This window comes from Papaver somniferum, chromosome 6 (genome assembly GCF_003573695.1).
Source record: "Papaver somniferum cultivar HN1 chromosome 6, ASM357369v1, whole genome shotgun sequence".
Lineage (NCBI taxonomy): Eukaryota > Viridiplantae > Streptophyta > Magnoliopsida > Ranunculales > Papaveraceae > Papaver > Papaver somniferum.
In genome coordinates, this window is record NC_039363.1 from 44,273,216 (window position 1) to 44,287,351 (window position 14,136).

The 14,136-nt window shown below is 36.9% G+C and overlaps 1 protein-coding gene across 2 annotated transcripts; it reads left to right on the forward strand.

Moving 5' to 3' along the window:
• Positions 1 to 2,629: 2,629 nt before the first annotated feature.
• Positions 2,630 to 11,200, forward strand: LOC113287426 (tobamovirus multiplication protein 1-like). Of its 2 annotated transcripts, XM_026536187.1 has the most exons (14): positions 2,631 to 2,899; positions 3,013 to 3,066; positions 3,209 to 3,259; positions 5,484 to 5,517; positions 6,365 to 6,451; positions 6,585 to 6,636; positions 7,698 to 7,875; positions 8,003 to 8,098; positions 8,733 to 8,793; positions 9,674 to 9,738; positions 9,951 to 10,025; positions 10,126 to 10,201; positions 10,440 to 10,621; positions 10,775 to 11,200. In XM_026536187.1, exons 4-14 carry the CDS (start codon positions 5,496 to 5,498, stop codon positions 10,796 to 10,798), a joined length of 918 nt encoding a protein of 305 aa, XP_026391972.1. In that variant the 5' UTR covers positions 2,631 to 2,899; positions 3,013 to 3,066; positions 3,209 to 3,259; positions 5,484 to 5,495; the 3' UTR covers positions 10,799 to 11,200. The 2 variants fall into 2 exon arrangements, with proteins under 2 accessions (XP_026391971.1, XP_026391972.1); XM_026536186.1 differs by lacking the exon at positions 3,013 to 3,066 and having other exon boundaries at positions 2,630 to 2,899.
• Positions 11,201 to 14,136: the final 2,936 nt, after the last annotated feature.

Sequence of the window (14,136 nt, forward strand, 5' to 3'; positions counted from 1 at the left end):
GCAACTTCAACAGCTGCAGTCTTTGGTTCTCAGTGCTGCTAGCAACAACTTCTCAAGTCCATTAACAGCTCCTCAGGTACCTGCAACAGATAGAGTTAATTAGTTCTTGCAACAACTCAAAATTGGCTCAACAGAGATAGCCAACATAGCACAGAAACAATGGTTCAGTGCACAACAATGGGAATGAACATATAAATTGCAGAGATTGCAGTTCTTAGGAACCAATTTTAACTGGTGCAAAGTGACTATTGCATAGCCATGAAGAACAAGATTCAGGTGCAGTGCATCTACGTTACACTATGATACAATCTGAGTTGTAACTGAGATGCTGCTGTAAGCAAGAAAAGAAATGGAGAACAGGACAAGATGCAGTGATGCAGTGATGAAAAGTATGCAAGTTATGCAGTGAGAGCAATGAACAAGAGGATGACAATAATGCTTATGACAGTTAGGTAACAGTAATGCAAACTAAGCTAAGATGAAGTACAATAAACTAGCAAACTAACAACAATTAATGATAATGCAGTTAAAGCTACAGGCTTACACTAAGTTACACCAAGAATGCAAGATGCAATGATGCTATGAATATGCAGTATATGCAAGAAGATGCACTAGCTAACAATGCAATATATGCAAGATGACAGTGCAAGAAGGGAATGATGGTTATGGACAGCAAGCAAGAATGCAAGAAAAACAAAGAGACAACACAGCGCCGCTACCGAGTCCCCGGCAGCGGCGCCAAAAACTTGGTAGCTCAAGGAATGAGACCTAAAACTATGGTTATATTTACACCTGCAAGTATACAGGGTCAGATAGTAGATAATGAATAAGCAGGGGAAGTCCACAGGGACAAGGAGGGAGCTGGTGTTGTTTTCTAAATCTTTCTAGTGACAGTGACTAAAAGCACTAGGGCATGTGAATCCACCCAATAATCCTAAGATAAGGCAATGCCTATTCAAATTATGTTCTTGTTCTTTTCCAGATAAAACTACAATGAATGATCTCTCAGTTAGTCTCCCTAACTCACCCCTAGTATAAGCTGTCTTCTTACAGCACAACCTTTCACAGGCTCATTTGATTCAATTAGCTAACTGTCATTCCTTTATCAATTAAGCACATTTCTTCCTCCAGAGGTCTCAATGATGACTTCAACCAACTTCACTAACTCACCCCTAGTATCAACTGTCTTCTTACAGTACAATTGATCACCGGCTAATTTGATCCATTAGCTAACTATCATTCCTAAAGCAATGAAGCACAACAAGAACAACAACATGAACATGAATTATCTTAACATATGATTATGGGTTTCATCAAAACCCTAGTTATTAAATTATAACATGATGGACACAATACTGAAAATAAACTACTACAACTTGGTGCACCGGCTACTCCGGGCATAGCTCTACAACAACACCCACAAGTCCTATTTATACCCAATTTACATAATTAGGGTTTACAATTTCCCCCAAATTCAAAACAGGGCAGTTAGGGTTTCTGATTTCTCACCTAATTAGATGGGACAATTGCTCCATCTCTTCGACCCACTCTTCTTCTGCTCTTCCTGCTCCTCTCCATGCCTTCCAATTACGTCTATAGACTCACCTATTTCATCAATTTCTCACCTAGGGTTTCAGGGAGAGGTGAGGTGAGAAATCGATGAAATAGATGGCTAGAGAAATAGGGTGATGATGGGTTTTAGTGGTTGGAGTGGTTGTGATGTTTCGGTGGAATTTGGTGGCTGGCAGAGACGAGGGTGTGGTGGCGATGGAGTTGGTGGATCTGTTGCAGAGGGATGGGGGAGAAGATGGAGAAGAAGGTGGTCGATGGAAAATTGGGTAAGGTCTGTTTGGCTGACGGGTATAGGTGTTAGGTGCTCGGGTGTTGGGCGGTTGTAGCAAATTGGATGAACAGCGAGGATGAGCCGTGGGATGTGGAGATGATGGATCGATTAAACGACGAGATGGAAGGAAGCGAGGAGCGACCGTTGGATGCGGAAGTACAACGAAACTGACGGCTCAAGATGGAGTTAGGTGCTATAGTGTTTTTCAGGATCTTCAGATTTTGATGCACTATGATGAAGCGACCGTACGATGCTGAGATGATCCAATCCGACGGCTGAATATGAAGGCGGGTATGGATATTGGAAATGGGTTTGGGTGAGGGTTTTGGGCCTTGGGTATGCCAAGCCCATATCTTCTTTAAGAACAATTCTTCCTCTTCAAGCCCAGTTCTAGCCTTTTGGTCTTGCGCACAACATTCTTCGCGGCTTCCTTGTGTGATTCCTCTTGGCTTCCACCACTTTTCTGCTCTTTTTGCTCCGCTATTCATCCAAACTTTATTTATTACCTAAAAATGCAAAATTAGTTAATAAAAATATTTATTCTTGAAAACAAAGAAAATACAGAATATGGGATAAAATGTAGAATTAATGCACAAAATATGAATTAAATGCCAACAAAAAGATATAGAAATATGCACTTTTTAGCACTCGTCAGTGATAGCCCAGGGACTATAACACGCGCGTTATTTTTTATTTTGTAAAAAAAAAAAAAAAAAAAACCAATTTGAAGAAGGTTACATACACCTTCTCTTTCCCTCTTCCGTGTATCCTTACGAATCCAGTGCCAACGAGAGAGAGAATCTGGGTCGCAGATCTGCTTTAGAAAACTAGAAACAAACCGATAACTAAGAAAAAGTAAAGATACATTCTAGGTATCTCCGCTTTGGAACACAGAAAAAAAGAAAAAGCAGAAAGAAAAAAAAGAGGGGGTTTGACGAAACAAAAAAAGATATGTATGTATTAGAAAATGGGGATTGTTTACCACCGGTTTTGGTAGGAGTTAATGTTTTCCTTGCTTCTGTTGATGCTGTTATTGCATTCATTGCATTTTCTCAGGTTTGTTTGTTTATTTATTTATTTGGAGTTCATGGCATTGCATTTGAATCCTGATATAATTGTTTCAGTCGAATTTTGCTTAAAAAGTTTACGTTTATTGCAATTCATTACAGGAGAAATTGGCTTTTTTAAAAATATAATAAAACGGATTGAAGTAAATTGAAAAGGTTTCCCCCCCCTTTTTTTTTCATATGGTTTTAATTAAGGATGTTAAAGATAATGTTTTTAGGTTTATTAGTTCAAATTGAGACATCGATCAGATTGTTCAAAAGTGTTGTGTCCTAACTTGGGCTACTTTGCTTCTATCAGTTGATTAGGATTCACTTGAGGACTAAACAACTTGGTTGGACTCGCCAAAAGGTAATTCTCACACCCCCCTTTTTTTTTTCCATAGTTGACATTGCCTGTGCTTAGATTCCTCTGTTGTTGTTTTTTAGATAGGAGCTGGTTATAGTTTCTTCTAATTGATTAAGCAGCTGTTAGATGAAATTGTCGTCTAATCTTTTTATATATAAATGCATGCTTCAAAAAATAAAAAAAATAGTTAAAATTATTTCATAAATATCTTTTACTCAAAGGCTGAACAAGCCTCATTGAGTCATTAAAAATTTAAATATTGCCACCACCTTAAGAGTATCACAGAAAGTGCTCTCAAGGAAGAAGCTTGCTAGAGAAGTGGAAATGGATGAATTGGAGGTTGAATTGACTTAATGTATGTTATACTTGGACCAAAAATTAGACCCTAAAACTTTGAATAACACCCCTCGGGGGTATTTTTGGAGAATCCTGAAGATGAGGGAATTTTTCTTATTCCCTCATGTTTAAAATAGTGATTTGACGAAATCGATGGGTTCTCTTTTGGAAATGTGTTGGGCATTGATACGTAGTCGCGCAGTGGCGGAGCCAGAAAGTTTCGGCAGGGGGGGACAACTATATATAGTGAAGGATGATACTAGCGTGCTGAATTTTTTTAGATGTTTCCTCCACTTTACAGTCACTTGTCATTGGAAATCAAACAATTAAAGCTCTAATCAAACAACGTTATAAGACTCAAGAAACAATGACACCTCCTCCCTCCTGAATTTGGTAATGGTTTAGGCATCAGTCAGTAGGAATGTATACGAGTTTGGTAATGGTCTAGGCATACAACCCTTCTAGCGATCTTCTCGCAATGCGTTTAACTTTCTTTTTAAACTCACCTCTCTTATCCCTCCATTTTATCGCAGCTTCAGCGTTTGCAAGAGATGCATCGTTCGGGCTTGAAAGCATCGAGATAATACTCAAAACCATGCTTTCAACCGGATGAACTGGCATCCATTGCTCACTCGAAAGCTCATAACCATGCGGGTCATCACCTGGAGCGTGAAGAATAGATATGCAGACTCGTCCATCGGGATAAACGTTAGGAATTAGGATGCCACATATCTGACACAAACTTTACTGTTGGAGGGCTGTTGGGATAATCGGAAAGAAACTTCATGATAGCAATAAAAAACCCTCCATCATCTCGGGAGGTCCAAGAATCATGAAGCTCCATTTGAAAATATTGTCAAAATTTCTTAGACGTTTTCCTTTTAACCTAAATTTTCTTTTATCTACCGTAAAACTAGGGGGGGCAAATATTCTAGCCAACCAAATCATCTCTACTAATTTTTTGTTTGCCAAAAACTAGGGAGGACAACTGTCCTTCCTAGTCCGCCACCGTACTCGCGCTATAGTCCTATAAATACTTACCCTCCTGTAAATAGTCCTGTAGTCCTTTCACAGAATTTACATTGCTATATTTCCAAGCTAGGTCTTTTGAGTTAATTTTTTATTGTTTATCAGAAGACGAAGATCACAGAAGAAGTGGTAATAATAAAGAACTCTCCTCAGTTGAGTTGTCGCCTGTAGAATCACCAATTTCTTGACTCTTAACTTTCGACACTTGTCCACTTTATATTGTATTAGGATTTTTCTTTGAAGGCTTCAGGGGAGAAGCGTGTCAAGGCCTTTCATTTTGGGCTTTAAAGCTCCGTTTCCGATAATACCTTTGAAGCATAAGCATGAAGGCTAAATTTTTTTTGAAGCGCACAAAGGCGCGCTTCAAAATATTGTGCCTAACCACATTGATCGCAAAGTTGTAATTTCATGCTTAAAGCAATTTCGGGTTTGCAAGCGAGCTTACTTGGGAGTCAATTACATAAGCTCAATAGTGCTGATCTATCACTAGTATATTACATAAGATAAAGTCTTATTGCAATCGTGGAAATATTATGGGCTTAAATTATTAGATGTCGCTCTAATCTTCATTTTCTCTGATGTTTAGCAATTAGCGAAGTAAAAATCTCTCTTTCATCTTTGATAAATGTGTACGTACATCGAACATTAGGTGGACCAATATGAGAACATCAGTTCCTCTAGTGTATCCAAGAAAATTGGTGTAATCATACTTGTTTATAACATAAAGAATTAAGGACTTGCTAGGAGAATTTTATGTATAAGTATTTACGTTGTTCACATAGTTAATTGAATTTCTTTCTACATTCTTTCCTGTATTTTAATTGACTTGCTGTTTGTGATGCATATGAATGTCCTGTTTCAGGTTTTCCATCTCATGATTGGATCTTCCAATGTAGGTGAGATTGTTCATCTCTTATTATGAGTTTTTATGTTGTGTACTCATGGGGTAGTTAAATTTGCAATCAAGACTTTGTTTCACTTTAACATTGATGCAACAGCTAATTTACAGTAGTAATTATATAACCGTCTGAGTCATCTTTGGGTTTTAAGGATTTCTGAAGGTTTAATAGTACTGTTCTTTTATATTATTGTCTTTCTACTGGAACCATATGTCCATCCACCTACTAGATGATACGAAAAAGTACAAGATGTTACATCCATCATTAGAGGCAATTTTCACCATGATGTAAGATCAATATTCACTGGCTTGTGGTCCTATACTATGAAAAGTACCAACAGTGTGAGGCTTTGAGCTGTTCCGAAATTTATCTGCGAGAAAACGGTTTTGCAAGATTTTGACGTCGATGTTCAGTGAATCCCATCTAGCACTGCTGCGGAACTTACCGAAGAAGTAGAAATTTCGCGTTGCAATTTCATTCATTAAGTTTGTCCTTGAGAAAGTGACAACAAGAAAAATGTCTTACAGAAGTTTTCCCATTTTATTTTGCATTTAGTGGTTGGTTGACGTTTCTTTTTTCCCTTTGCTTTAACGCTTTTTTAAAAGATTTGCATATAGTAGCTAAAGATAGACAGGCAGAGCCACTGTGATCTATATAGGCCTCCATTTTGTGCATGATTTGCTACTGTTAATTGTATCCTCTCTTCAGGAGTATTATTTTTATTTCAAAAACTAGTTTTTAATTCTATCCTGCTCTCTTCTCTATGAAAAGTGATATATATAAGCTTGAACGATGATCAGTTCACCAGCTTCCTTCTCATTAAGATAACTTCATTACTGTGCAGGTTACTTTGTGTATTTATTATCCACTCTTGTCGCTACTTGTAAGGGTTGGTTGTGCTGGTCAAATGCTTGTGGGTTCATTCTCATGGGTTAGTTCTTTTGCATGACAATGACTTCTTCAATAGTAGCTGCTTCTTTCCAAGAGTCTTTTGCCTTGCCTCTTGCAACCAAATTATTTGAATATATGTTTGCATAGTTTTTCATTATTATATTCTTTTGCAGCCTGTCCTAAGATTTTGTTTCTAGCAGCATTTCTTCTGATTTTATCCTTCTGGTAAGTTCTCTACCATTAATTTTGTTTTTGTAACTTTATCTTGTTGAGATTAATCAAGTTCTTTCCCATTATGTTTGGGTTTGGAGACCTACCCAAAATCTTTTCCTCAGGGGATGTTTTTTGAATTTTTTTTGTTGCCCCCACTAATAATTTAATTCTTAGCCCATCCTACTGTTTAGCCCACTTAGACTTTCAACCCTGCTTCTGTCGCTGCAATTTCTCACTTCGTACGTGAGATAATGATCTTGACATAAGGAATTCCAGGTCCAAATTTACATCTGGACACTTGAATAACATCTACCACTTTCTATTATGTCAGCTAAAACAAAGAGAAACCAACAGATATAATTTATACTCCTGACTGTACTCCATAAATTTTCTGTGAATTGTTTAGCTTCTGTGTATTTGTATAGTTATTTAAACTTAAGAAGATTGAACATTGTTTCTCAAACAACTATTAGAGCAACTGCAGTGGTGCGATCAAAACCAAAGATCAAAAAAAAGACCAAAATTTGGGTTTAGTCTGTGGTGTGACGCAACGGTACATGATTAAAATTTCGTCAGGCGGACTTTAAAAGTCCGCCCCATTAAAATTCCATCAGGCGGACTTTAAAAGTCCGCCCCATCCCTTTTAAATTTTAACAGGCGGACTTTAAAAGTCCGCCTCACTAATATTCCATCGGGCGGACTTTAAAAGTCCGCCTCATTCCTTTTTTTTTTTATTTAATTAAAATTTCATCGGGCGTAATTTAAATCTCCGCCCGTTAACAAGCGTACTTTAAATTTACGCCCAGCATCAAGCGTACTTTAAATTTACGCCCGACTATATCAGAATTTGGGATTTGGTCGCGACCATATTTGGTCTAGAATTTGATCTTTGGTCCAAATTTGATCTTTACTCCGTCCCACTGTGTTAGGATCTCATCCCATAAATTTGGTTATACTCGCCCACTGTGGATGCTCTTAGGCAACTAAAAGTGGTTCACGATGGCTTTGTGAACTTTGAGCAATCACGATGATTTACAAGTCATACTCCTTGATTCTTCTGGGTTATTTTATAGGGTCGACCTTCGTCACCAGACAAATTACGAAGAAGAAGATGATGACGACAATAGCTCTCGAGAACCTCTGTTGGAAAAGAGAATGACTAAACCACATTCGTCTAGCATAGATGATCTTAGAAGATGTTTTCCCTTCCAATCCATTCATGTAGGAAGCCGGCAAAAGTTTGTGATTTTGGTAGGTACTTGACAAAAGATCCTTCTTGACGTATGCTTCCATAGTTTTGATTGCACCTCCGTATACATTGCTTGGACTTATGTATGGTTAAGGAGGAGTGGGACTTATTTTGTGCTTGTTTTATTAGGTGGTTCTGCTAATTTTTGTAATAATGGTGGCATCTGCAATGCTAATCTGGATTGGCATGGGAAAGAATCCTATAGATTCGTCTGTAGTTGCTCGGGTATGGACCTGCTTTGATTGTTGAACCCTCTTAATTAATTTATTATGTTATAGCGCATGTCATATGTTTTCTCATGTTTATAATTACAAATATTCTTCGTTTGTTGATGAGTGTAGACAAAGCCATTAATTAGTGGTTTACTAGATTAGAGGAGCTATTGTAGTGGAATAGCTTTTCTTAGATGTGTTTCCAAACTCAGCTCAAAAATGGATGTCAGAGAAGGGACTTATATGGAAATGTTGTTAGTGGAGCAGCTTTGTTGTATGAGACTCTTTGAGAGGTGGAACTGACACTTGAAATTAATTGAGACTGTTATGCAGCTATTGTCCAACGCCCTTGCTTGTTATCTTTTGACACAGTAATTACATTCTAGGAATATCCTTCTCTTTGTCAACAATGCTAGGTCGCACGTGCAAAAGTTTCTGTTTCATGAAGAAAGCATTTAGACATTTAATAGATACCAAGTACTAAGTTAATAAACTAATAACTCTAACTGGGTCATTGGATTTGATGCTGAGTAATAATTGTTGGTCAAATTTGCGGTTTGCTGATTTAGCTGGTTATTAACTACACATTTAATAAGCATTCTTCACTAACGAATAGAGTATCCTTGGCAATTGCAATCATCACGCAGGTGTACACAGACATGTTTGCAATAGCGGTTATTATATTAGGAGGAGCCTTGGCTACTTATGGTGAGTAACTATCATTCCAAATAGTTTTATTTTCTGTACTTGAGTTTCATAAATTCAAATTTTCAGTCAGCAAATGATAGCAATGTAGCACATCAATTCACCAATCGTGAACAGTTTCTCCTCGATGTATAGCCTGGAGTTTTACACTGCAAATATGAGTCGACTACTTTCTGATCGCCAATCCAGTCACCTGATTCGTCTGATTTTCATTTCATGGTGGATGATTTGTGCCTCGAGGCTACAGTCATGCACCACTGATTTACCTTTTATGAATCATGAAATGGGTTGCTGCTCAAATTTGAGCAGCTATCCGCTTGACCTGAACCCATAGATCATCATTGTCAAAATTCATCCCCAACTGTCGGGAAATTTTTGGTGTTGTTCTTATCATTGATAACCAGTAAACTCTGATGGGGGCAAAAGTTCTGGCATGAGCTGATATTCAGATTTGATGATTGACATGGTGACTATGTTTTTTGGGCGAGGCGTATGGCGCGTCATTGGTATCTATAAGGAACCTCGGAGAGATGAGGCGGAGCCTCGGCATTAGTCGTACAATGTTCTACAACTAAATCTTAAATTAGGTGAATTATTATGCTAAATACAATTAAGTGGTGCTTTAATCTCAGTGAAAGAAGTAATCCTAATATAAACAATGAACCCTAGCTAAAAGGGGACGCCTTGGCTGGGCAAGGCGCCTAGGTTAAAGTAACTCCCACTTCGGCCCTAGGTGGCGCCTTGTACAACATAGCATGGTGAAGAACAACCTCACGGAGAATCAGTCTGTGAATCGTTGTTAGCATATCACAACCCTCTTTCTTTCCTACGTAAGCTATTTATCTTCACACCTCAATCTAAGCTTGTTTGATGTAACATTCAGGTGTGTTGCTGTTCCTGAAAATGAAAAATGTACGATCAGACAAAGCTTCAACTGAAATGTGGAAGGTACATGCTTTACATTCTCTTTGGTTCCTTTAGTTCGTGTTCTCTGGTGCACATTTGCAACACTGCAACTTCTACGCATAAAATCAGAAAACTGCACCAAACAGTCTGTTTTTTCTTTGGCTATGCATGTAGTGTCAATAGTACTCCTGTGTATTGAAATAACTAATCTTTTTTTATTATGTATCTATTGAAATTCTATTATTTTGCTGCAGGTTGCAGGTTTGGCAGTTGTCTCTGTTGTCTGTTTCACAACAAGTGCTGTAGTAGCTCTTGCTTCAAATGTCCCTGTATGTATTTTCTGACCGAGTCCACAAATATCGTGGCATAATTTCTATATGGTTATCGGGGAGACATTTTCTGTATCTCACTGAAAATTTGTGGGTGCAGCTGCTTTATCACTGGCATCCTGTGAATGCAAATGGTGTAATTACTTCAGTTCTTATTATTATATACTATTTTATAGGTAAAGATTTTCTTTAACACGTTTTAATGCACAGGGACAATATAAATAGTGATGAGCCACATAGTATCTGAAAGTGATTTTTTTAATCTTACTGGCCTTTGCCCTTCAATTATGAAGAGTATAAATAAGAGAAATAATCATGCTATTTTGGTGGAACAGTCCGATGTTAGTTACTGAAACATGTGATCAAAATGTTTAATGTCAAATCCATTAAACCATTTTTGTGATATATATTCAGGTTCATCTGTACCGTCAGCTTTTGTATTATGGGTAATGAGAGAAATGCCACCACCGTTTGTGGACAGTAGACACGCACAATCGAGAGTACCACAACTGAGAACAGTGCCTTTCATCGAGGATAGACCAGTAGCAACACATCAAGCTCATCGTTGGACTACTGTCACAAGCTCACAAAATAAGGTTTTACTTTTGTCATCCTCTGAGTTCTCTTTAAATTCTTAGATGATACATTTTATCTTAAATTGTCATAGTATCTATTGCTTAACTAAAAATTTATCAGTTGTGGGTGTTTCTGGAGGTTTTATTGTGTGGCAATGTTACTTCTGATTGCAGGCCTCAAGAGCAAGTCCCATATAACTAACTGCTTATTATACAAAATACACGATATGCTTCCTGTTTTGTTTCTGCCAAATTCATCAAAGGGTGAAATTTGCAGCGTTTTTGCTGGAGTGCTGATAGTTGTTGAGATTTACATGATGAGATTGGGAATACAAAGTTGCAAATCCTCCTTGTCCTCCTTAAACAGGCAGTTGGAGTTTCGCAGACTGCTGCCACAAGGTTGTAATTGATTCAATGTCTGGCTTTGATAATTTAAAAAGATGTAAATATCCACAAATGGAGAAAGTCAGCTTTCTTTTGTTGATTTATTCTTTGGGTCTCAGATCTTGCTGAGAATTGATCTTGTAATGCTAATTGAAAATGCTTATATGCTTTGTCTGGAAATTAACTCGTACATTCCCAACATTATTTCAGTTTTCATGAATTTGTACTTCCAAATAAGAGTTAAATCTAGGCAAAACATCTCTCGATTTTGAATAGATTGTGTGACAGTCTTTTTTTCACCATTGGTTTGCCATTTGCATTCTGGCTATAACGCGCGCGTTACAGCCCCAGAGCAGTCTACGTCGATATAAGTTAGGCTCAACAAAACTAATGAGTTAAAAAAAAAACCCAAAACACCAGAACTATCCGAAATAACCCTTATTTTTTTCAGTCCAGAAAATAAAAGAACAAATAAAAATTGACATTTCCCCGATCTCATCGTCGTTCCTCTTTTTCTTATTTTCTTTCCTCTTCTCAAAAATGAGAAACAGATCTACGAAATCGTTTTTCTTTCGTTTCATCTGATAAACAATCAATTCCCCTTAAACCTAAGAGTAGAAATCAAAATTGAAACAAATTAGATTCTCCTGAAAACTAAGAGTAGAAATCAAAATTGAAACGAACTATGACTTAAAATCAAGAGAGTGGAAACCAAAATCAGAAAAACTGGTAAAAATGGTGAAGAAAAATGATCAACAAGTGAAGAAGAAAGATAAATTACTCTGTAAAACGAAAAAAAATATTCCAAAAGTTAAATTAAATCTTTAGTTTCATGTTCTTCGTAAATTATTAAACGTTTGACTCGCAATGGATCGGCGTTTTATCTGTTTGGTTTCACCATTTTTTTATCTGTTCTTCGTAAACTGATCACTGATGATGATTTGCTCAGTAAAATAAGTAACTCTAGTAAAATTTGGTTGCAGTATCGTCAGATTTTATTTTCACTTTTGGTTACACCAAAACTCTGTTGGTGTGTAGATTATTTTTGGTTGTTTTGATGAAACCAGTGTTGGATTGTTTTCACTTTTGACAAATGTGGTTTCACCAAAAATCTTTTGGTGTGTAGATTAAATTGTTAGTTTCATAAGTTACGTTTCATCAGTGATTTCATACTTAGGATTTTGTTAGTTTCATAACTTAGTTTCACAAATTGTTCTATGATTCACTTATTGCAGTAGTGCTGTTCTTATTTTGGTTTCATCATTTTTCACTTTGTCGAAATTTATTCTACCAGTATTGTGTTGTTGCTTAATTTTGATCATTCTGATGAAACCAAAAATGGTTTCTTAATTTTTCACTTTGTCATATTTGGTTCCACCAGTATTGTGTTGGTGGTGTTGGTTAAATCTGGTCATTCTGATGAAACCGTTTTTGGTTTCATCATTCTCCCCTTTGTCGAATTTGGTCCTAGAAGTGTTGGTTTTGTGGTGTGTTGATTAATTTTGTGGTGTAGATTAATTCTGGTCATCATTTTTCACTTCGTCGAATTTGGTTCCACCAATACTAGTTTGGTGGTGTTGCTTGATTCTGGTCATTCTGATGAAACCAAAAATGGTTTCATCATTCTTCCCTTGTCGAATTTTGTTAAACCAATACTGGTTTGGTGATGTTTATTCTATTTTTGACTAAAATCAGTTTTGTTTTGTAGGGAAAAAACGTGAAGAATTGTTTAGGTGTTCATTGACACATTTGTGTGTAGAGACTCCTAAGATAAAGGCTTTGATATAGAATAAAAAAGAGAACATGAAGGCCCTTAGAGCATGCCCATTTTTGAATTTCTACAGACCATTCTATGATGGTGTAATGAAGGAAGAGGAATTGAAGAAAAAAATGGTAGCCTTGAAGATGGTCTTACAAACATTTGACAAGCAAAGTCCACGTTTGGTACCAAATTGTTTCAAGCTTAAAAGAATGAAGAATATGGCATTGCAGACCATTCCGGAGCAGTTTGCTGTAACTTTTGGTCTACAAATGATGGAGCAAGTAACTCTAGTCAGAGATAAGAATTTGATCAAACAAGTGAACTCGTTTGTGAATGAATACTTTGGTGGAAATAAGAAGATGAAGAAATCTACAATTCTGGAAGCTTTGATGCTAGCTGCAGGGGATGAAGCAAAACCGGATGACTTTGTCAATTTATTTGTTCTATATCTTCTCGTTTCAATATTCGTTCGAAACAAATGAGGACAGAGTCTTACAACGAAGTACTTGTACAATGTATTTGAGATGAATAAGGTATCATGGCCAAAAATTTTCCATGAGTATATAATGGAGTCAATGAGCACAACAGCAGACGTTGAAGATGTGACAGGTTGCGTCCTTTACCCAATGTAAACTTGAATGCTTATAATAGTTTACATAGTTTGAAAAAGGTTTAAATAGCGTATGACTAGTTTCAATTATAGTACTGTCAACTACCTGTAAATTTTTTTTGTAATGGTATCAATTATGTTTAACCGAAACCATATTTGCGGAGAATGTTATGTATGTCTGTTTTTTGATGAAACCAAAAAGGGTTCCAACATATTTTGGTTCCACTGTAGCAATAAAATGATGAAACCAAAAAGGGTTCCACCATATTGCAGGTGAAACCAAAAGGAAAAGGGTCGTATCACGCTTGGTTTATAGGAAATTTTTTGATATATTTCAAGGCATGGACCATGTTCATATTCCAAAGGTAGAAGTCTAATTACATCGAAGTATTAAACTATTACAAAAAACACACGAAGGACAGCTTAGTGATCGACATTCGACACAATGGAAACAAGTCATGTCAATAATTCATAACACATCAAAGTTAAAGGAAAAAAGCCAAGCCAAATACAACATACTTGGAAAACTCAACAATGCACATTTACAAAAGCAGTGATCTAACACAACAAGCCAAGCCAATTCCGACATACTTGGACAACTCAATAGTGAAAAGCAATGATGAAACCAAAAAGGGTCCCAACCTATTTTGGTTCCAAAATAACAGTAGAATTGATGAAATCAAAAAGGGTTCCAACATATTACAGGTGATTATCTTCACTGCCTGTGTCCTCCATTTGAAGCAACTGCAGATGCATCTCAGTCATGAACCAAACAACAAC

Excerpts from the sequence above, each read along its gene's own strand:
- LOC113287426 (XM_026536186.1), top strand. The coding sequence starts at position 2,795 with ATGTATGTATTAGAAAATGGGGATTGTTTACCACCGGTTTTGGTAGGA. Across the intron at positions 6,637-7,697 it reads CTTCTGATTTTATCCTTCTG|GGTCGACCTTCGTCACCAGA; the intron begins GTAAGTTCTCTA and ends GTTATTTTATAG. Across the intron at positions 8,794-9,673 it reads AGGAGCCTTGGCTACTTATG|GTGTGTTGCTGTTCCTGAAA; the intron begins GTGAGTAACTAT and ends TGTAACATTCAG.